General features: G+C 44.8%; 1 protein-coding gene across 16 annotated transcripts in view; it reads right to left on the bottom strand.

Moving 5' to 3' along the window:
• Positions 1–4,103: 4,103 nt before the first annotated feature.
• The window catches only part of ZNF438 (zinc finger protein 438), a 183,750-nt gene continuing 164,284 nt past the window's right edge, over positions 4,104–23,569 (bottom strand). For all 16 annotated transcript variants that reach the window (XM_020909663.2, XM_020909671.2, XM_070472147.1 and 13 more), the window contains 3 exons: positions 18,428–18,511; positions 6,315–8,091; positions 4,104–4,992 (listed from right to left, as the gene is read on the bottom strand). In XM_020909663.2, the coding sequence (XP_020765322.2) occupies positions 4,374–4,992; positions 6,315–8,091; positions 18,428–18,511 (2,480 nt within the window). In that variant the 3' untranslated portion in view covers positions 4,104–4,373. The remainder of the gene's footprint in view (positions 4,993–6,314; positions 8,092–18,427; positions 18,512–23,569) is intronic.

Here is a 23,569-nt window from a genome sequence, read left to right as displayed (position 1 = left end):
TCAAAACATAATCTATTATGATGCTAATTGCTTGCAATTTTGTTTCTGGAACATACGAAAAGAGGCAAGAACTGCCATCCAATAGGATGAATTACAGGTGAATTCTTTACAGCTAAACTACCCCCAAGGTATAGTGGGCAATTCTGAACATGCAAGCAAGTTTCACTGGGGAAAAAAAAAAACACCCCAAACTTGGGTAAATGTTTCACGTCAAAATTAGATCAAGTAACCATTACCTCTCTTTTAGTTGTCACATTTGGTTTCCTTCAATAGATTTTGAATTTTCTCCTAGGGTTAAGGCAACACATTGAAACATTCTCACACTTCAGAGCACGGAAGATGTGATGTACCTCTCAGCTAACATCCAAACACAAGTTTAAAATACGCTTGCAAAACCGAGGTTCTGCTTTTATTATGGGGATTACCATGACCATGACCAAATATGAGCTACAATAAACATTTCACCTCCACAAGGATCATTCCCGAAGAGGTGGATGTGGTTCAAATATGTATTGGATTGCACTCCAAGCCCAGATAAGCTGCCGATTGTCTAATGTCAGGGAAGTCAGTATAAAGTTGAAGCTAAAAATCTGTTAAATCCCACTTCATCCTTACCAGGGCCCTTTTTCTTAGAGCTCAGTGCAAAGGAGGGGAGTCTATAAAATACGTACTTAACAAAGCATGTCAGCAGCTTGAATGGAGCACACCAGTCCAGATCTGAGAATTCCAATAAATAAATGAAGCCGAGCATTTATTGCCAACAACCCTGTCACTGGGGCCACAGAAGACTGGAGCTGGGCAGCTGGGAGGCGGGAGGGAGCGTGGAGGCCGGGAAGACAATGGAACGCGCCCAGGTTGGATTATTTATGGCGTGGTGATGAAGAGACAGCTTTCCATATGAGGAACAGCTTAAGAGAGGAGACGCAGAGCTGGAGCCGGAAGAGGCCCAGAGAAAGAGAGAGAAACAAAAGGGGTCATGAATAAAAGTGACAGCTAATAAAACAATACAAATCTAAACCGCTGTAACTTTCAGAAATAATTCAGGGACAAAAGAAAAAGAAAAAAATAATTCTCATTTTGTTGGCTCCAGGACAACTTTCCAAGAAGCAAAAGACATTTAAGTGAAATCAATGTGCTGCTTTTAAGACCAAATTTGCCTCTGTGACTTCCTGGTTATGAATTCAGGAGCTCCCGAAGCTGGGTTTAGTCATAGAAAGGGAAAGGGGTGATTGTGTTGGTCTTTTGTTCACATATCCATTGTTTCAACAAATATTGTGCAGCGTTCCTTGTTATGTGCTGAGCAAAGACACAGTCCCTGCCCTCAGGAGGTTTATGGTCCAGCATGGGAAACTGAGAAGACCATTGTCAAGAGCAGGACACTGGGTGGGGTCTATGCTGACAGCCGGATCAGGACCAGGGGAGGCCATAAAGGGAATCTGTGGCTGACATGCAGCTTGGAATGGAAATAATTCAGTGAATTTTGCCTCTGGTACTGATCGTAAAGAATCTGCCTGCAATACGGGAGACCCAGGTTCGATCCCTGGGTCGGGAAGATCCCTTGGAGGAGGGCATGGCAACCCACTCCAGCATTCCTGCCTGGAGAACTCCATGGCCTGAGGAGGCTAACCAGCTATAGTCCATGGGGTCGGCAGGGAGCTGGACAGGACTGAGCGACTAACACTTTCACTTACTTCACTGATTAAATAGACACATACCAAACTTCCATGCAATCCAAATCCCAGTCTGATTATTTAAAAATTAAAATGTACTTTTAAAAATGCAGATTTCTGTGGTTCTCCATTGTTTTTGTCCTTGAATTCTGGACAAGAGGCTGACCTGAGCTGTTTTAAATGATCCTCCTGGGGCATCACATACCTCTTCCTGTAAGTTTGGCCAAAAGAATAAATACCAGCCACCACTTACTCCCTGGCCAGAGTATATGCCCGACGTTTTACATGTGTGGCTTCGACCGTTCACCACGGATGCCTCGAGGTGGGGTCATGGCTCCAATCTTACCGGACGGATAGTAGAGCCCAGAAAGCTAAGTCCTAGGCAGTGAGCCTCATGGCACCTCCTTCCAAACACTACTGGCTTTGGTTTCCGTACATAGGCAGGGACTGCACTAACAACACAGCTGCACCCTAGGAAGCCTTATCAGGCAGGGCCTGCCCCTGGCTTGTCAATCTGAGCTGATGCCAAAGTTCTTTTTTCCCTCTTGGCTGCACAGGGTTTTTGATCTTCATTGCGGCATGCAGGATCTAGTTCCCTGACTAGGGATCGAACCTGGGTTCCCTGATGGGAAACATGGAGTCCCAGCCACTGGGCCACCAAGGATGCCCCCTCCCAAAGTTCTTTAGCTAAATCACTCCCTCTTTTCTCCCACCTCCTCAGTCAGATGCCCTCTTCTCAGAATTCCCATGGAGGAAGTGTCACCATCAAGGGCCAGAGATGAGTCCTCGTAGGCGGTGCTGGGCTGCTCCCAGTGTAACTCAGGGAGTGTCCTGATGAGAAGGGGAACCTGGCAGAGGACTTCACGATGAGCCAACTGCATTTCCCCAGCTGCGCTCTTGGCCCCGTCCTAACCTAACCCTCTCTTTCTTTCCAGAGGCTGTCTAAGCCCTCACTGTCTCACCCTCACTGCAAGAATATGGGCCACAGATGAGACAGTCCCTACAACCTTGGGGATTTTGATTCTACATGTGGGGTGGACACACTCTGTCCCCGCACCTTTGCCCCCACCATCCTCCAGACCCACTCCTCTGCCCGAGGTCTTCTTGGCCAGTATTTCAAAAACACTGCTTAGCATCTGAAGACAGAGGGGCTGAAGAGCCACTTTAGAGCTAAACTCAAGTTTCTTGGTTTGAACTCAAGTAGTATTCATGGTAGATCTTTTTTTTTTTTTTTTACTGTTTTCGAGACCACGCTTCCAAAAACAAACCAGATGCTGCGCTGAATGGTAAAGTTGTCCTGTGACTAACCCAGTTCTAAAAACACCACACAGCGTAGGTCTGATATTATCTCTCTAAGACCAGGTGAAGCGTGATGGATGGTGGTGGTGGTCTGTGATGACCTGGAGGGGTAGAATGGGGGATGGGTGGGAAGGAGGCTTGAGAGGGAAAGGATATGTGCACACTTATGGCTGATTCACACTGTTGTACAGAAGAAAGTAACACTACATTGTAAAGCAATTATTCTCCAATTAAAAATAAACAAAATGAGACACTAAGAAAGATAACTTAAGATCCACTAGCTTGTCAATTAGAATTTAGTTCTTCCTCGATTTAGATAACTTCCTTTAACACAGAAAACTGTTAGGATGCTGCCCCGGCCCAGCTTTGGGCTCCAGGCTGGCCACGAGTATGGTGCTTTCAGCCAAAAGCTGGGACGTGAATGGCTTGAGCTCCAATTCCCCCATTCCGAGAAAACGATTTTGCAGTCAGGATGGCCAGAGACTTCAGATGGTGATTTTTCTGATTCTAGGTAATTTCCCAGGAATTTAAGAGGCAATCACTTACTCTTGACTTTCAAAGAGAACCTGAACTTGAAAGGCACAGTTGCATCTAAAACTGATCAGTGACGACAGCACTTCCCAGGGAGGGAGGAGAGGCTAATGACACACCTCGACCTCTGGGCTGAACCACCTTCTTCATTCTCCGGGTTGTAAATCTTCTGCCTCAAAAGACCTTTTGAGAATAACTCTTCACCCAAAAAGTGGTTTCTCTATTAGTTGAAGTCCTAAAAAATGTCTGATGACTTTGATAGGGAGCGCTTTGTCAGTATAGACTTATTGGCATCTCATCTTCAGGGAAATGTGCTTTTAAGAAAACAAAATTTTAAAAAGTCAAAGTCCTGAAAACATGGATTTTCAATGATAGATGGGAACCTTATTAATTATGCTGCTTCATGGCATAGTCAAATAAAACAGAGAATTTGATAAAGATCAACAGTACGCCAAGGTTGAGACTGAAATGCTTTTCCCACCTGGAAATTTATCACATTAATCTACTTAAACAGAAAACATGTGACTGAACACAGGACACACACACACACAAACACATGTTTTCACTAAAAACTGTATTTGAAGAACAGGCTAATAGAACTCATTTCAGTCTGCAAATTTATCTTTTTATTGAATCTGAAATAAGTCTCAGACATTAACAGGATATAGGATTTTCAAATAAAACTGTATATGTTAGAAAAATATGCATCAAGAGCATATGTACATACATATTCCATAATAAAATAAGACTATGTACAAAGATCACTCCTGCTACTTAATGCTGATCCTAACTTGTTGGATTCTGGTGTTTAAGCACCTCCATGAAACAGAGGCAGCTGAGCACACACCTCTCCCTAATCCCCGACCCTGTGTTTCATTTTCCGGTTTCGCTGGAAAGTTGGACAACTCCCTGGCTGGAGAGCGTGCTGAAAATCGTCCACAGTTTGGGGGGGTCCTCACACTTGTGCTGCCACTCCCAGTGTAGAAGTAGCTCTTCTTTGCTTCCTAGTATCTGCGCACAAAGGACACAGTTAAAGCCAGGCTGGGGCAGAGGCAGGGCAGCCTGGGGGCCAGGACCCTTGGGGCCCTGGGGGTCTCCCCTGGGCTCACTGGGTCCTGGCTGGGCTCGTTCCTGTTTCGTGAGGGCTTCCACGTTGTTCTGATGATGGAGGTAGAGTTGTCTTTTCAGTCTGGGGACTGCACAGAGCTCCCCGGCCGAGGGGTGATGCCTTAGCAGCTTCCTTCTCTCAGGACGTTTCCAGAAAGGAGCAGCCTGTTTAGTCAGTTCTCCCTGAGCTGCTCTGCTTCCCAGGGAGGGTGAGCTCTCCTCTGGCAATTGGCCCTGGATTTCCTCGCCATGAATGGAAAGCAGGTGGAACTTGATTTCAGCCAGAGACTGGGCAGTGATCTGACAGCGACCACATCTGATCTGGAACCTGGCCTCATCATTCTGGTTCATGAGGAGGTCTTCTTCCAGGTTGTACTTGGTCTCCCTGGAAATGGGGGAGAGAATGTGTCAGACCTCACTGAAAAACTTCTCCTGACAGCTCCTGGCCTGAGGTCAAAGGCGGGAAGAGTAGAGACCGTGTGGGAGACAGAGGCCACGGTGAAGGTCAATGTCGGGCCTGTGTGGTGGGGCCTCACCCCTCCCAGGCTAGCAGGGCCACTTCGCAAAGAGGGTCCTCCTTTATGCATCTCCTCTGAGAGCTAACTGTTCTTTGGTTACCATGGCAACAGGTGTGCCCACCAGGAGAGCAGGAGGTACCAAGCATTGCAGGAACCCACTGGGTCCAGCTGAGATGACTGTCCCTACCCATCAGGGGGGCCTTCCTAACCCCAAGCACCCAATGCACTTTGCACAGTTTACCTCAAAATCAAAATGGACTCTATTAACCATTCAGAAGTGAGGTTTCTTTGGGGGAGGTGGCTATGTACCTTAGGAAAAGGCACAGGTATCTAAAAGGGAATGGAAATGCCTAAAGAGACACAGAGACACTCCAGAAAAGCCAGGAAGAAACAGGACTGGTGTAGCTTATTTTCAGTGACTGTGAGAGACTGAGTTGAATGTGAAGAGAAAGGACTGAGAACCATCAGAACTGGCGATGATGAGGGACTGAGGTTCTAAAGTGCTGGGAGAGGTTTGATTTGCATGGTACTGATGTGCATGCATCTTACAGAAACCCTCTCTGTCACTCAGAGCAAAAGGGATAGACTGAGGGTGCTTCCTTGGTTTACTCAGGACCCTCTGACCCAACTGACAGGCTTTCAAATGACTCAGCTGCCTTGTTTATAATGCTGGAAAGCAGCACCACACAGGCAACAATGTAGGAGACAGCTTACCTGGCATCACGGGGAAACAGACCAAGTGCTGAGGGGTAGGTCTGCCCTGGAGGGGCTGAGTCCCCACCACCTGCTATGCCAGTTTTGGGGCAAACGATGCTCTTTCAATATACATTCTGAGGAAATGAGTTTGGGGGAAATTACTCATCAAAAGGACCATAACCATAGATGTTAAGTTACTCTTCCATATTTCAGATGCAAAATTAATCTCATGCCCCAATGTCTATAGCATCTCTCAAGCTGGCCCTTGTGCCCTGGCTGATGGAGGATGAAATTGGTCAAAAATCATGAATGATCAGGGACCAAAGAGAAATGAGGCCATTCTTCACAGAACAGAGGTAAGTGGTAGCAGTTAACTTCTCAAATCTTAATCTGAGGGCTGTCTTTCCAAACTCACCTTTAGGAATGTGGGACCCGACCCTGATCTGGAACCTGAAAGCTCCTTCTGGCCAGGTCACCCGTCACCCGCACTTACCTGTCCACCAGTCCCTCCACCTCACAAGGGGTCTGCCCTCTGGTCCTCGGCAGGTCCCCCGGCTGTGGCTCGCAGGGGCAGGGCTCGGTACTGATGGCCACACCATGCACCTCTTTCAGGTGGCCGAAGTAGACTCTGATGTGGCCGAACACCTTGGCGCAGAACTCGCAGCACACAAGCTTCCTGGGCCGGGAGTCACCGTGGTGCAGCCGCACATGCGCGCTCAGGCTGCCCCGCCGCTTGTACACCTTTCGGCAGAGCCGGCAGCTGTAGGGCCGGCTGTCCGGGGGGCTCGTGTGCTCGCGGAGGTGCTGCTTGGACGGGAAGGGGTGGTCACACGCGTGGCACCGGTGCCAAGTCTTCCTGAGGCCGGAGAACCCGTTTCTGAAGGCAGAGTCGGGCTTTGGGGGCTGGCCATCCTCCTTCCAGTCCAGATGCTTGGGGGCTAGGGAGTGATCGAAAGACACCAGGCTCCCGGGTGGCGGGGGCTGGAGGGTGGCTGGAGGCGAGGCCAGGGCTGGCAGGACCGGGATAGGTTTGGGCATGATGCTCCGGTATTTTTTCACGGCCCCCGGTTTTTGGTTCCTGGCTTCTTGGGGATCACTTTTGACTCTTTCTTTGCTGTCCTTACAACTAAGGACACGTTTCCACCTTTTCCCCTGAAATGTCAGAAGATCGTCAGGGCCCTTGCGTTTTCTTCCTCTTCTCTTCGCTGTCCCACTGTTCAGTTTTGTTCTGTGGTTGAGGTCGGGCTTGCTGGCTGGGCAGAAGGCAGTGTCACCGGGGCTCTGCCCGGGAGCCGGTGGGGCAGGTCCCCTGTCCCCCAGCTGGGGGGCTGCACGGAAGCCTTCCGGGGTGGAGGGGGTCTGGTCCCCGGCAGTCCTGAGCCCAGGGAAGGGGACGTGCACAGTGTTCACAGCAGCTCCGCTCCTGTAAACCTGCGCTGTCTTCACTCTCGAGTAGGGCAGGATGGGCAGTTTACCTCTGGGGATGGAAGAGGGCACCTGGACCGCATTTCCAATGATGCCTGGTGACAAAATGGCTTTGGTGGGATCGACCGGTTCTTGAGGTTTTTCACTGGCGACAGCAGAAGGTTTCCTGGGGGTTTTCTTGCCTGGAACTTTCGCTCTTCCTGAACTCTTTGGGAGGCCCTGCTTGGCGGAGGGCTCCTCTGGTGTGGCCAGTGCTGGGGTGGCAGGAGGAGTCCGACCTCCGTGGTTGCTGGACCCTGGAGGCCCGGGGTCTCGGTGGCCACTCCTGTTGGTCAGCGCAGCTGGGGCTTGGTCTGGTGCCGGCTTGGGTAGGCTGGGCTTGTGCGGGGGCTCAGGATGCTCAGGTGGGTAAGGGGCTGCTTGGGTTTGGGCAGATTTGCTGCAACCCCTCTCGGAGGAGGAACCGAGCCCCGGCTTCTTTCTGACTCCTTTGCCAGGTCTCGGGGGTTGGTACCGGGGGATGGGCAGCTTTAGGTTCTCCGGCAGAGGCAGCTGGGGTTTCTGGATCGGCTGAGCTGAGGCCACATGCGGCAGAGCGACCAGCGAGAAGGTCCCTTCCTGGCCGGCCACCTGCATCAGCGCGTAATTCTGCGGGGGCATCCCCAGGGGCGTGGAGCCGAGGGAAGGGCCTGGATTCACCTGATCAGAGAGTGAGGGCGCCGGGCCCGGCAGCACTCTGGGTGCCAAGACTTGGGGCGCAATCTTTGGAGCGATGGTTCTAAACTGACTCTTATTCTGCAGGCCTTTCCCACCGTGAATCGCCCCAGGAGGGATATTTGGTTCGCCTGCAAGGACAACACAACATTTAAAAAAAAGAAAAATCACTCTGGGGTCACTGTCCTGTGGTGAGAGCACAGGTAAGCATCCAACCATCTCGGCCCAGAAGTATCCTTGGACCCAGCCCTGCCCTTGGGTGCAGAGCTAGTGTTCCTCAAGATGGAGGTCAGCTCCTGCCCACCTTCCCAGGGACTGATGACTGAACCCTTATTCTCCAGGGTTCCATGGCCCTTGTCATAACACTCACCACTTTGCATGGTAATTTATCTGTTTGTTCATCTCTACTATGAAACACAGAGCATCCTGAAAGCTGGGACTATCCTTGTATTCTGCAAGTCCATCCTCCCTGTTGACCTCACTCTGATTTATTTTACAGGCCAGTGCTCCCCACCCTGTCCCTGAGCTCTGGCCTACATCCCCTCTGGCATGTTCTGCTGCAGACTCTCATTTCTTTCATATAAATGTCTTGCTTTCCCTATTAAACTTAGGCTCTGTGAGCACAAAGCCTATATTGGATCCCACTGTATCTCTGGTAGGAAACAAACGTTTCTTGTACCAAATTCCTTTCTCACTGGGTTTTAGGACACATTTGACCCACTGGCAGCGCCATCTGTCCTACACACAGGGATGCAAGCCAGACTGAATGCTGGCTCTGTGGCTGCTTCCCCGTGTGACTTGTGAATTTCTTCTCACACCTCTCAAACTGTTTATGTGTGCTTTTGCAATTAAATCACCAGTATTAAAAAAGTTGATGTGACACCTTACACACATGCTGGAAGAAAAACAAAAAGATACAGAGTGATAAAGACACAGAGACAACATAAAAAATACATGGATCACACAAAAAGGCCCTTCCAGGACACCGATGGGAACAATTTTAACTGACAGGCTAACACTTCATATTTGAGATTTATTAGGCTGACCGAAAAGCCATGATTACCACTCTGAGGGGACAATTATGGAAACATTTCCATGCACTGCTTCTAAGGACTGAATCATTGGTTTTCTCCCCTAAGGCCTCAAGCTCCTGAGTCCTGGCTGCAGAAGAATTTCTCATTTCTGGGTACCTCGTGTCAGTCAGCTTATGTTTTCCAGGTACCCACACTATTCTAGAGATGGCTGCCACACATGGTTTTTTTTCTGAAACCACTGGGGCCAGATGTGCTTTGGAATTTACACTTTCAAATTTTAAAAAAGTAATAAGATGCTTACAGCAGATGTTACATAACACCCTGCAGAGTCTGCATAATACCCTGAATTAAACCTATTGCCACTTCTGTAGTGAAATATATGAGCATTCACAAGGTGGGGGGTCAGGGAATGATTTTTAAAGTTCTTATTTCAGTTTAGGCTTTGCCTCTGAATGTGTTTTAACATCCAACTTTGGATAACATTTTCTGTTTTCAGAGCCTGTTGGATTTGGGAGTTATAGGAAGAGGATCAAAGAACTATTTGTTTAGGAACTTCCAAGGGTATAAAGGGCTTCCCATGGGGGCACACTGATAAAGAATCCACCTGCTCAATGCAGGAGGCACAAGAGACTCGGGTTCAAAGATCCCCTGGAGTAGGAAATGGCAGCTCACTCCAGTGTTTTTGCCTGGAAAATTCCATGGAGAGAAGAACCTGGTGGGATACAGTCCATGGGGTTGAAAGGAGTCGGATACAACTGCCTGCTACTTCATGACATGTCATGTGTCATGTCATGTGAAAGGTATAAAGATGAAATGATACAGCTTTTCCCTTGGTTAGCTGGCAATCTAGTGAAACAGCCCATTAAACATTAAAAATCAACCTTGATTTTAATGTCTACAGTGAGTGAACTAACAATTTTAGCACAAAATTGATTTTTTCCAGCAAAAATGACACTGCAATTAAACAAATAGCATAACAGGATTAAAATATGTACTGACTGACCAACTTATTCTAGACAGTAATCACTGTTTGGTGAAGAAAAAGTATGCTAGAAACATATTTCCCATGGTATTAAAACATACATTAGAGGAAGAAGGAAAAAGACTCATGTTAAGGTCAGAAAAATCAGACAAGGATAATTATGTAACCTGTTGTTTTCCTTTTTGGCTTTGTGACCATAAAGTTCATGGGTAAACTGGTTGGTTGATCACCTCATAATAGTCACCTAAACTGATTAGCTATATCTGCTTCATCTTCCTGCATAGTTTAATTTATTTTTTAAGTTCTATTTCCACAGCTTTTAAATTTAAACATCTTTCATATTAAACCTCATTTTAACCTTTTGGAAGAAGTACTGAAGTAAGCTGTAAATAAATACATTAAACCAGGATTGAGAGAGTTTACAGAGAGCTTAAAATTATTGACAGCTTTTGGTTGCCAAGTGACAAAGCTTATTAAATAATTACACTGGCAATCACAATGGTCTTTGCATCTATACAACCTATCATGGAACAGGAAACACTGGGTGATTTCTATTTAGTTCCTACTCCTAAGTGATGGAATACACAGTATTTATAGCAAGAAGAGCTGGAAGAGAGGCTATGTTGGCCTTAACTAGTCTCAAGTCTGAGTGAAATACAATAATGTGTGACAATAATGCATTGCAGCACAAGACACCTCACTTGTCTGCTCAAGTCTGTTCAACTGGCTCTTCATCCCAGACAGGAGCCTAAGTCCTTGCAGGGGCCTCAAGCCCAGAAGCCCTGGGCTCCAGGGAGTGCTCCAACCTAGTCCCTTCCCGGGTTTTCTCCAGGCACAGCAGCCTTGCTGCTGATCCTCACAGGGGCCACACACCTGAGTCCCAGAGGGTTCACACATGCTGCTCTTACCACCCTGACTTGCTTCCCTAGATCATCCCCAGTAAGGGCTGCAGCATTTCCTTCAAGTTTTGCTCAAATAGCCTCTTCATAGTGAACTCTTCTCTTAGTAAACATGTAGCCCCATTCTGAACTCCCTGCCCCACTTCCCATTTCCATCTCCTCCAGCACACTTGCTCCATCTCATGGATTACATTATGGTCTGCAGTCCCCACCCCACACCCCCTCCACAAAAGTGAATTCCTTGATGATGGGGAGTTTATTTACCTCTTTAGGGCCTGGAACAGGGTTACGGATGTGTTCAGAAATCTGATAATTACTTCTTAAATTTGTAAGTGATACTTGTAATAAAGTGATCAGTAAATGAAAGAAAAAAAACACAATTTAAAAGCAAACTGAACATTGCCATGTTACGTTGAAAATTAAAAAAAGAAATAGAGAATAGATCTCTGGAATACTTTTTTTCAATTTAACTTGCCCACCATCAGAATAAGGATAGCACCATGATTTTTTTTTTTAAAGAAAACAAACAAACAAACAAAAAACCTTTTAAGGTTAAAGGGGAGAGGTGAGGCCAAATGACTAACCGTCTGAGGAGGTAATAAGAGAGAATGGCAAATGATGCCATTGGGGTACAAAGAAACAAGCAAGCTCTGAGGAAGAAATTGCTTTAAAGAAAACACGCACACAAAGAGGGGAAAAGAAGGGGATTAGAGAGAAAAGAGGAGGAAACTAGAAGTGGAAAAACTGACCCTCAGAGCAGAGAATGGCTCTGTCAGCGTGACGAGGAGCAGAAATAATAAAGAACAAAAGATGCAGCTGAAGCAACAACTGGTGGTCAAGGTCACCTCAAAGTCCCCAAAGACTTCAGCTAGGAAGGGGCTCCCCAGGTTTTATGACCAAGTATAAGAAAGCAATCTTCTGACAGTTAAGGTTCCCAGCAATGGAGCCAGTTTATATTTATTGAGCTGCTCCAGAAGGGAGGGAAAGGGCTAATTATAATACATTTAAAGTAGATATGCTTCAACCAATCTTCAGAAATTCCTATATTACAGTGGAAATAAAATCTCACATGAAGACCAATGACAGTCACAGGAAAAGGAAGCCGATTGTGGTCCCGGAGCAAAGGAAACTTTAGGGTAACCACAATCCCAGTAAGGGAGAATACTGATCAGTGAGCAACCTGGGATGACAGAGCCCTGGGTGACAGGTACGGGGCCTGCCACACAGTCAATTTTGCCCAGGTTCCCTGAAATTCAAAGAGGTAGATCCTGGGGTAGAAAAGTATATCAATTAGCCTCATGATCAATAATCAGAAGAAATCTGTGGGGTGAAAGGATAAGGCCTTACAGGATAAACTGAACTTTACTCACACTTAACTGGATCTGTTGGGAATTCCATACAGATGGAACAGGTATAGAACAGATCATGAAGGTGATGTTGAGTCCCTTCTCCCAGAATCATTAATGATGAGGTGATAAGGAATGAAATGATGCATTAGAAGAAAATCATAGCAGGAGAAAGAGGGCAAGGCCACAAAAATAGAGGGAAAAACTCCTTAGGAATTACTCAAATGTTCAGCAGGAGGGTACTAATACAATAGCCAACCATGCAACAGAATACTATGCAGCAGTAGAAACAAAGTACTATTACAGGGTACAAATACAATACTCTGCCAATCAAGCAATGTGATACATAACACTCTCCAAGATGTGAGATACTATCACTTGGACTTTTTTTTAAAGTAGTGAGAGACACACGCAAACTAATTCCCGTGTATACACAGAACATCTCTCAGAGGAAACCAAAGAAAGTAGTCTTAGTGTAGCCTTGGGGGGTAAAGGCACAGTGGTGGAGGGTAACTTATAGGGTGGGATGAGATGAATGCATATTTTCCACTGAATATTTTCTATGCCTAGCACAGAGGAAGGTACCTATAAATATTTGTTGAATGAATGAAAGGCAAATTAAGGTTTCCTTTTTGGATCTGTTTTGCAAAAGGAGTATCTTTGGGGATGTTGGTGATGGGTAAGCGTGCGTCCGTTTGTAAATGACTGTGTCCAGATGACACAGAGAACATTTCAAGTTTTTCCTTTCCTTGCCTACTTAAGGATAAGAATTGCTAGTGATAAGAGAAATAATTGAATCATCTGACAGGCAGTGCATCACCACCCCTCAAGGTTCGGTCCTGGGAAGCATCAGAGCTCATTATCTTCCAAGGACAACTGAAGTGCTGAGAACCATCTCTCCCAACATTTGGCTCCTTAAAATAAAACAAGGCAGGGGCTTCCCTGGTGGTCCAGTGGTTGGGACTTCACACCTTCCAATGAAGGGGTTCTGATCAGGCAGCTAGGATCCCTGACATGCCTCGAGGCCAAAAAACCAAAAACATGAACCAGAAATGATACTGTAAGAAATTCAATGAAGACTTTAAAGGTGATCCACAATAACAACAAAATCTTAAAAAACATAAAACAAAGTGAATTGCAATAAAGGTCAGTTATGCTATAATAACCACAAGTTTTTTTTAAAGTAGTTTGAACAACAGGAGTGTTTAGAGAGGCTGCAAATGCCATGAAGTTTTTTAAAACACTGAAACGGTACGACTGTAGCAAGTCTTTCTCAGCTACGCGGCTGCAACAGTGCTTTATCCCACGACACATTTACAAGGCCTCTCTCCCAGATGGTGTGATCTAAAACCCCTCACCTGTCACCTACTAAATCACAGATTTCAGAGAACTGTGCACTAAATGGTAAGTCGAAATTTCCACTGACATTCATCATTTCTGGAAATCCTGCGAAATTACCCATAACACAGTTAAAGAGGCTCATAGGACTCCCAGGCACTAAACATGGACTTTTATTAACTGGAAACATGAAAGGCTCACTCAGTAAAATTAATTTTGCACAATTCTACAATGCAAATACTTAGTATTACAATTTTAAATGTGGGCTGTATTTAATATGTTAAGTGTATTAAAAATAATTATTTTGAAGAGTGACATTTACAATTGGTGAGAATTTGATCTAACTGTGGCTTAAAGGAAAATGAGGTGGTAGTGAGTCCTTATTATGGTCTAGAATCTGTGCTAGGTCTCTTAAGTGAATCCTTATGCAAACTCTACAAAGAGGGTATTACTGTCCCCCTTAACAGATTAAGCAAAAAGAGGCTTGATGAAGTTAAGTAACAGCTGAAGTCCGCATCTGTCTGATTCTAATGTGGACAATGAGCTTCTACTTCTTCATCCTCCCCTCAAAAGGGGGGAAATTTTTAGGCTTCCTTGGTGGCTCAGTGGTAAAGAATCTGCCTGCCAATGCAGGAAACATGGGTTTGATTCCTGATCCAGGAAGATTCCACATCCAAACTAAGCCTGTGGGCCACAACTACTGAACCGGTCGTTCTAGAGTCTGAGCCAAAACTACAGAAGTCCATGCCCTAAGGTTCATGCTCCGCAACAAGAGAAGCCACAAAAATGAGAAGCTCGCACACCACAACTAGAGAGTAGCCCTTGCTTGCCACAACTAGGAAAAAGCCTGTGCAGCAATGAATACCCAGCACAGCCAAAAATAATCAATCAATCAATAAAATTAATTAATAAAATTAATTAATTGAAAAGGGGGAAAGTCTTTACAAAATTGCCCTTAACTCCAAAATATATTTTATATTACATAATTTATATATTATATTAAAATATAATATTATCTCTAAATTTTAAGGAGGGGGGAAAATGTGAAAGTAGAAATGGCTTGTTGTATCCCCAAACTTCAATGACCATTAAAATATTCTTTCCAACAGCCCACTAATTAGAGAACTGATGAAAAACTAAGAGTCACTTGAAGGTAAAAGCAGATATTCAAAGTTGAGCTTACCAATTACTAACCAGAGGATTCTGATGAATCCAATAAGGTAGCTAGCTATTTGTCTGGAGAAAGGGCCAAGTGGGTCCTGTGTGCATCTCCTCCATCACATCTAACTGATGGGTGTGGCTGCACATGAAAGGCAGCAGAGGGAAGATTCGGGTCAGTAGTCCATGAGCCCACAGCCAAGCGAGCCTCATCAGGATGCTTCACAACACGCCCCCATACAGACAGTGTAAAGAGACAAGCGCATGAAGCAGGCGGTTCTCCAACAGCTGCACATAACTCACTTCCTGATTTCCACCCGCAGAACCAAGGCTCAGGGTGCTGCTTCTGAACAAAGTTGCTCCCACTCGACCCTTGGCTGGCTTGGACATGGTTCCACCATCACTCCATCTAGGGAGACACCGAGGTCCGTGGCTAAGTCCAAAGCAGTGAACAGGTAGAGAAAGAGGGTCCCTGCTCTTGACACAGAGCTCCCTGGCTCTAGGCCCAGAACAAGAGTGTTGCTAAGCACTCTTGGCCACAAAAGAGCCCAAACTTTTAGGGCTTGTTTAGGTTTTAATTGTATTAAACCGAGAAACTCCATTTTCAGTTTTATTGCTTGGCATCCCGATTCTCCCTCTCACTTGGCTTTCCAATAATAAGTTCCAGTTGGGATTCAAACTGTTTCCCAGGATGGTCTCTGGTTAAAACCAGTATGGTGAAACCCTGGAGAAGTCAGAGATGAAAGAAAGGCCTCTGAACATGGGGGGAGATCAATTTAATTTTGTTGAAAAACCTATAAACACATGGAGCCATTGCCTACTGGCTCCCCCAGGCGCCTCCAGGCTCTGCGGCACTGTTTGCAGGGCTGTGTTGAGTGCTGGCGGGAGAGACAGTGCTGTAAAGCACGCTGGCAACATAGGCACAGTGTTCTTTGCTTCTGAGGACTCAGGATGACGAGACCACTCTAGTCCACACATCCACAGCACTCAGACCTCATAGAGTCACTCTACTAGGACCCCTATTTGAGGAAATCCGACACCATACAGAGAAAGCAAGACAGTCCCCCTGGCAATCTTGTGTCCTGAGTCCATTCCGCTCGGCACACTTGCCCTTGCTGAACTGAGGTCCCAGTCAGCTCCCATCCCTCCCCTCTTGCAGCCACACCAGGGATGTCCTGGGACCTTCCATTCAGCACGGGCTTTGAGAGCTGTCTTGCTCATCATTGGCTAGCTTAGCAAGAAAGAGAATTCTTTTTAGAGCACGAAAGATTCTTTTCTTTCCTAGCACTATCCAATGCTGTTTCTTCAACATTAATCCAATGATAAGGCATATTTCATGTGTCAGGTACTGTGCAAAATACTTTGGATGCATTATCTCCTTTAATCTCCACAATCCACTGAGTTAGGAATTACTGCTCATGTGCATTTTACAGATACAGATTTCAAAGCCAGCAGGTAACAGACTGGAATTCAAGGCTTGGCCCAGGTGACACCAAAGGCTCTTTCCAGTTCTACCTGCTGCCTGGAAGCTGTATCCATGGTGATGGCCACCTTCATAGTCTCCAGTGGGAAGACCACGGGTTTAGGGGTTCAGACAGATGTGGGTTCAACACCTGTCTCTGTCTCAGAGTTTAGGAAAGTCACTCACTCTCAGCCTGAGTGTTCTTATTTATGAAGTGCGCATAATTGTATCTGGTTGCTGTCAGGATTAAATGAAAGAAGTATCCATAAACGTGCCAGGGTGGGGTCTACCACATGGCAGTTTTGCAGTAGACATTAGTTTTTCACTCTTGCTCCCTCTCTCTCTTTCCTGGCTGCACTGGGTCTTCAATGCTGCAAGAGGGCTGTCTCTAGTTTTGGTGCCCCGACTTAGCTGCTCCAGGGCATGTGGGATCTTCCTGCACCAGGGATTGAACTTGTGTACCCTGCACTGGCAGGCTGGTTCTTAACCACTGGACCATCAGGCAAGTCCTCTGTCCTCTACTTTCTCTTGCCAAGAAGTATGAGGCTCCTGACACTTATATTTAGTGGGAGGAAAAAGAAAAAAAAAAACACACAAATCTTGATCATGAATCATATGCAAACAGCATTGTTGTTGTTCAGTCACTAAGTCATGTCTGACTCTTTATGACCCCATGGACTATAGCCTGCCAGGCTCCTCTGTTCATTGGATTTCCCAGGCAAGAATACTGGAGTGGGTTGCCATTCCTTCTCCAGGGGATCTTCCTGACTCAGGGATGGAACCAGTGTCTCCTGCATGGCAGGCAGATAGATTCTTTACCACTGAGCCACCAGAGAAGCCCAGTGGAAATAGTACTGAATCCTTAAAAGGTATTTCTTTGTTGAGAGGGAAATGAAGTAAAATGGGAAGAAATCTTCCTCGTGAAAGATTCTCCCAGTAAACCTGTAAAGCATTTCTTTCTTGCCTCTCTGGGGCCACCCCCTCTGGCAGCTTCATCTGATCCAGCCTACCAGGCTCTCTTCCCTGCCTGTCCCCCCAACCCCATTTTTTCATGCAGTTGACAAAGTGCTAATCAGATTAACAGTATTTAGTGAATAGCAGTGAACAGATGTGCATTGCAAAAAGCAGTTTTCTGGGGCCACTCTCCTCTGCTTTTGTTTATACTGAGAATTGATACTAATTGCTCTCATTCTCCAGCTTAGCAGGGAAGAAAGCACCTCCTCTGGTAGACCCTCAGGGCGTGGGGTAAGCCCAGGTCTCAAGGGTCCTGTGAGGGACGGGGACTCTGGTCACATCTTGGGAGAAGGGTGAGAGCAATGGACATGCAGTTTTTCATTTTGGGAGAGAAAACATGTGAGTGCTCGAGGGTGTGGGCAGGGCAACCAGAAGTTTGAAAGCGGTTGTGAATGTCAGTATTTTGCTGGAGAAATCATTAAGAAATATGTTTAAGATAGCTTGTGTATAGAAAGAAGAATTTGGCACCCAAAGAGGAACTACAGCCCATAAAATCGAACAAATTAGATATGTAAATACATCACGAACTGGGAGAAAACAAGCATTCTTTATGAACAAGTTTAAAAGCCAATTACCTAAAATATTAACGTGAGAAAAAACGTTACACAATGTGGTTTTTGTTAAATTCAAGTAGGTAATTATTCTTTTCAAGTCATATAATTAATGTCCCAAATGAAAAGAAAATTTAAAAAGCTCTATCATTTAAAATACAGTTTAATAATGCTCAATTTCAGTGACTTTCCCCTTCATTTTAATCAAGCCCCCTTTATCAGTCCTTATTTCTAGGGGGAACTATTTTGAATTTCAAGTGCCTTTGATGAAAAACAGTTGAAAACTCTATGAGATAGTCTTATTTTTAATGCTTTGAGAAAGATGAAGTTATTTCTCTTTTTTGGCAAAAAAAAAAAAACAAAAAAACCAACCCTGTAGTGTGTGCAAGATTTTATTCACTATTATAAAGCAGTCGATTTGGTATCTTTATCCAAATCTAAAAATGACTGAGCAGCATCAGAATTTAACTAAGAGCTAACGATCACTGGGGGACACAGAGCAGGGCAAAGGCAACTTTTGAGATACTTGATAAGCCCATTTCCCCACTATTCTTTTCATTGTTAATATTACTAGAATTGTGAATATGCAGTTGAACCTGAGAAGGCATTGCTCACTGAAGCTCATCAAAGCAAAAGCAGCACATCATTTCATCTGAAGTCCAAACTCCCATAAACAAATATACCTGTACAGGTTGTCTTTCCAGGAGACTCCAACATCTTCTGAGTCAGCAGTTTCTCCACAGGACTGGGGAGCAGGGAGACATCTCCTGCAAGACAGCTTTAGTGAGTCAGTATCTCAGGGCAAGAAATCTTCCACCAACAAGTTAAAAACGGGCCCCTTCTATTTACATCTTCTATTTCAATATCAGTTGGAACAGTTACTATCTGGGATGACAGTTGGTGAAGAAAACCTTTTCCTTAGTGGGATAAACAGAAAAGAACAAGGTTTCAACATCAGAACACGAAGACAGTTGGAACAAACTAGGGTGTGTGCACACTGTGCTTGATTTTGGTCAAAATACCCTGATTATGAAACTCAAGTGGTGAAGATCACAATGTTTCAACTGCAGTATAGTTAAAAGCAAAGGGCTGGAATCACAAGGATATTCTTATTTTTATACCATTACTACAAAAGTAGATTTGCTGTATGTACATAGAACAGACCTTTTTAAAGAATGTACAAACTGCATTTTTAAAAAAATGAAATAATGGTTCCACTGCTTTATGGCAGAGTTTTATAGATGTTCTATCTTCACTTCCAATTTATCTTCAACTCACAAAGATTTAGGACTTTTTTTTTTAATGCAAGTTTTTCTATATCTCAACTTTTATGTCAAATAGTTCATGATTTTAAGTCCAAATGTACAGCACCATGTATTTCTACATTATGTAGATACTTATTCCCAGAAACTCCTGCTTATTAGTAAGTCTTGATGGTTTCTCATTTCTTCAATCAAGGTACCTTTTACCTTAACACAGAGAGACCACCTGTGATACTGACTCCGGAAAGAAAATAAAGAAAATGAAGTGCCAAGACACTGCTGGCACTGAGATCCTGAGTTTGAGGGGAACTACTTCTATGAGGTTGACCAGACTAGCTCTGTGTGGGCTAACTCACATATACTGTACAGATTGAGGTTTAGCTAATGCTGACCTGAATCACTAAAAAAATAAAGAATAACAATGAAGGCATCAGAGTTTGAAAGCTGTAGAACCAATCTGGATTCCTTTTCTTTTGAAGTCTGCCCAGCTTCTCCTCTATCAATATCTTTATTGTTCTCTGGATGCAACTAGAGAGCTGGCTTAAGGAAACATTTACTCTCATCTCCAGGTTAGGAACGTGTAACAGTTAACTCCTCATTTTCCCTGAAGAGATGAAATGATGACAAAGTCCACCTGCTCTCTTTTCCCTGAGACTCTGCAGTTTGTAGGTTTGTATGCTTAGGTAGATACTCCCGGTCCAGATCAGGTTTCATGCCTGATCATCCATGGATACTCCCAGAATGCCACAGGTGTCTTTCCACAGTGCTTACCCTGACTGGTCCCACCCTGTACTTTCCACTCCCACTACCTACTGCCCGGAGCCAGAGAAACCCAAACATTGTGAACACTGGACAACATCATAAATGCAAAGTTTCCAGTCTTGGACTGCAGATCAATTCCACAGTCTGTTTCTTATCCTAACAGACTTCCTTTAGTTCTTCACTGGGACCAGCCAGGTTGTTCCTGTTGCCTTTCCGAAGCCTCACCCCTCTGCCCCACCCCACCCTATCCCCATCTCTCTGCCTTTTCAGTGATTTTGTCATTGACCTTGCAATGAAATGAATACTGGTGACTCCTCCCCCTGCCACCCCCCACCAAATTCACATGTTGGAATTCTAACCTTCAGTGTAAGCACCGCCTAATCCAGGCTGCACCTTTAGGAGATGAGCAGGTCATGAGGGGGGAGCCCTCGTGAATGGGATTAATGCCCTTGTAAAGGGACTCCAGAGATTTCTCTTCCTCTTTTTCTGCCACGTGAGGATATACTGAGATGACGGCAGTCTGCCACCCAGAAGGGGGCTCTCACCATTTAGAACCTGATCTTGGACTTCTAGCCTCCAGAACTTGAGAAATGAATTTCTGCTGTTTAGAGGCCACTCTGACCATAGTACTTTGTTATAGCAGCTTAAAGTGCCTGAGATCTTGTGGGGAACAGAGAGATCACTGTTCCTTCTTCCTATTTCTACACTCCCCTCTTTAATGATACAACACAAATAAGTCTACCTTCTCTGGGGTTGGGGGGTCAGGAGTAAACATCTCCATTGCTCTAAATATGCACCATTCATCTTAAGTCCTCCACCATGGCAGATGAAAAGATATATGCCTTAGTATTAGGAAATGGCCACCTGATGTGAAGAGCTGACTCATTTGAAAAGATCCTGATGTTGGAAAAGATTGAAGGCAGGAGGAGAAGGGGATGACAGAGGATGATATGGTTAGATGGCATCACTGACTCAATGGACATGAGTTTGGGTAAACTCTGGGAGTTGGTGATGGACAGGGAGGTCTGGCGTGCTGTGGTTCATGGGGTCGCAAAGAGTTGGACACGGCTGAGCGACTGGACTGAACTGAACTGAATCAGGAAACGGGGTGTTCCCAATGCTGTGCTGCACCCACACATGTCTCCAGGCCCCTCTGTGGCCTCAGGGCTTCTACACCATTGATGAGACCCCCGAAGTCAGGAGGCTTACTGATCATCCCACCTAAAGGCAGTGCTCAGCCACATACACAGCTCTTTTCTTTCTCTGCTTTAATTGTCCTCCACAGCACTTATTTTTATAATGAGATTGTCTCCTCCTACTATAAGGTAAGCTCACTGTCAGGACCTTGGCCCCCAGTTCCTGTCTGGTACATGGCCATCATACAATGTGTTATTCACTAGATGAGTGACCTGATGGCTCTTAGCTACACTGTGTTGCTTTCTCCTGTGCTTTTGCTGGACACAAAACTATACAAACAAAATCAACAACTGTAAATAATCCCCGGGCTATCTCTCCCTTTCAAGTTACTGCCCTATCTCCTTTCTTTTCTTCCTGAGAACACTTACCATAGCTAGAGTATATAATATGTTCCCTGTTTCTACTTATTAACAGGTGTCTTTCCTTACCCTAAACCATAAGCCCCCTAGTAAAGGGCTAAAATGTCCCTCCATCATGGGTCAGATTCAGTACTCAAGGTACGATCTCACTTCATCTTCCACCAGCTCTTGATCATAGTATCTCTGGATCACAGATGCAGACACTGAATCTTTCTGGCAAGTCACAAGCTGGCAGGGGAGAGACGGGTTTGAACCCAGGTCTGTCTGGCCCCACAGTTGCTCTTCTTCCATTTCAACATACTCAATGTATAAAGCGGTCTGCTGATGACTCTGTTAATATGTCAGTCTCCTCCAGTGACCTTGAGTGCCACACCATCCATTTCTGTGTTGAGAAAGTTAGTCTTTTTAACTTTTTCCAATCAGAGAATGTAACCATCAGGAGAGACAAAGAGCTTCCTTTTCTAACAGGAGTCTATAGCATGGTTGCTGGAGATTTACAGGACATTTAAGATTTTTAAGGAAATTTACACAGAAAGAGTTCCTTCACAATGTGCTTGAATGCCAGGCTTCTTCTAGGGTGGTGGCCTTCTTTTATACTATTTCTTTTTAAAAATTTTTATTGAAATATAGTTTATATGCAATGCTGCGTTAGTTTCCATATAGCAAAATGAGTCAGTTACACATATATCCAGTCACTTTTAGAGTCTTCTCTCATACAGGCCATTACAGAGTACTGAGCGGAGTCCCCTGTGCTATATGGTCCTTGTTGGTTATCTATTTTGTACATAGTAGTACGTATGTGTCAATCCCAAACTCCATGGCGGCCTTCTTTAACAGAGCTTCCGGTGAACAAACTGCTTAGGTTTACACCAAAGTGAAACTTTTAAAAATCATTAATTACACAGTCTGTATTTAATAACACTTTTAGGCACTGACTTAAAAGAGGTTTTTTTTTTTTTTTTTAATGATGCACAAAAATGAAAGGAAAAAGTCATTAATTACTAAGGTCTTTTATAATTTCAGATAGAATATTGTTTTCCAGATTTTTTTCAAATTCTAGTCCATCTGCTTCCAAAACTGAGGTCATTGAAGAATATTATAACTGAATGAAGATGTCTGAAAATGCTGAAAGAACTTCTACATTCCTCACGTGGTAAGTTCTGTACCTTTAGTGAACTTGATAGACCAAGAATCTTCTTTTTTTTGGTTGTTGGTGGTGGGGAGCTTTTCGGGGGAAACAAGACAAGTCGGATTACATGTGAGGACATGAGCAGAGGTCTGGCTTTGGCTCTTTCACTCATTGCTGGAATGAGCCTGAGTGAGATCCTAATCCTTACTGGCCTGAACATCCTCTTTTTACCAGGCGGGAATTACACTAGAGCATTGTTTCTCAAAGTACAGTCTACTGACCCAGGAGGGCTCCCCCACTCTCTTTTCCTGCTCGTAATAAGATGTCACTTGGGTTTTCCCCAGTGCTGACCTCTGCACACAATGCATTGATGGGACAGAGGATGTAACTGGGTAAAACTGATGAACTCAGGACATGACAGCAAACTGTCCAAACAGTCACATTCTTTGCCACCAGACTCCCTCAGCAGAACAACAAAAAAGCAGGATGAAAATTTAGTTCTGTTAAATTTTGAGCTTACATGCCTTTATACAATCCTGCATGATGACATGACTTCCGTGGCACACTGAGGCATGGTGGTAGCCCTGAGGAAAAATGCTCGTGGATGGTTTGAAGCTGAACTAGCTGCTCTTCATTGGAATAACCATCCTGACTTGAAAGAACATCTGACAGACATATGTTGAGAGATCATGTTCAGTCCTGGGTACTGGGCAGACATTTTCTCAAAAGTGGATGACTGAAGCTTGTCATTACAAGAGAAAACATCTGGCTGTATTCACAATCAAGGATAAAAATTATTCTTTCGAGCAGCATTAGAATTTTGCAAAACTTGAAGCCATCCCCAAGAGCCTGAAGCTTTCCTATACTTAGTAAGTTTTTAGATGAGACTGGTGTTTATTTTAACAAATAAGATTTCCAAAATACTGTATAAAATGACATATATAGAAGACCTGCATAATTCACTGCACTAATGTTTTCTTTCTCCAATTTTATTTACTGATTTTTTACTGTGTTGGGTCTTTGCTGCTGTGAGGGCTTTCTCCAGTTGCGGCAAGTGGGGATCACTCTCAAGTTGGGAAGTACGGGCTTATCACGGTGGTTTCTCTTGGTGCCAAG

Source organism: Odocoileus virginianus, chromosome 9 (genome assembly GCF_023699985.2).
Source record: "Odocoileus virginianus isolate 20LAN1187 ecotype Illinois chromosome 9, Ovbor_1.2, whole genome shotgun sequence".
Taxonomy (NCBI): Eukaryota; Metazoa; Chordata; class Mammalia; order Artiodactyla; family Cervidae; genus Odocoileus; species Odocoileus virginianus.
The sequence above is the reverse complement of the archived record's forward strand: the minus strand, read 5'-3'. Positions and strand labels throughout refer to the sequence as shown.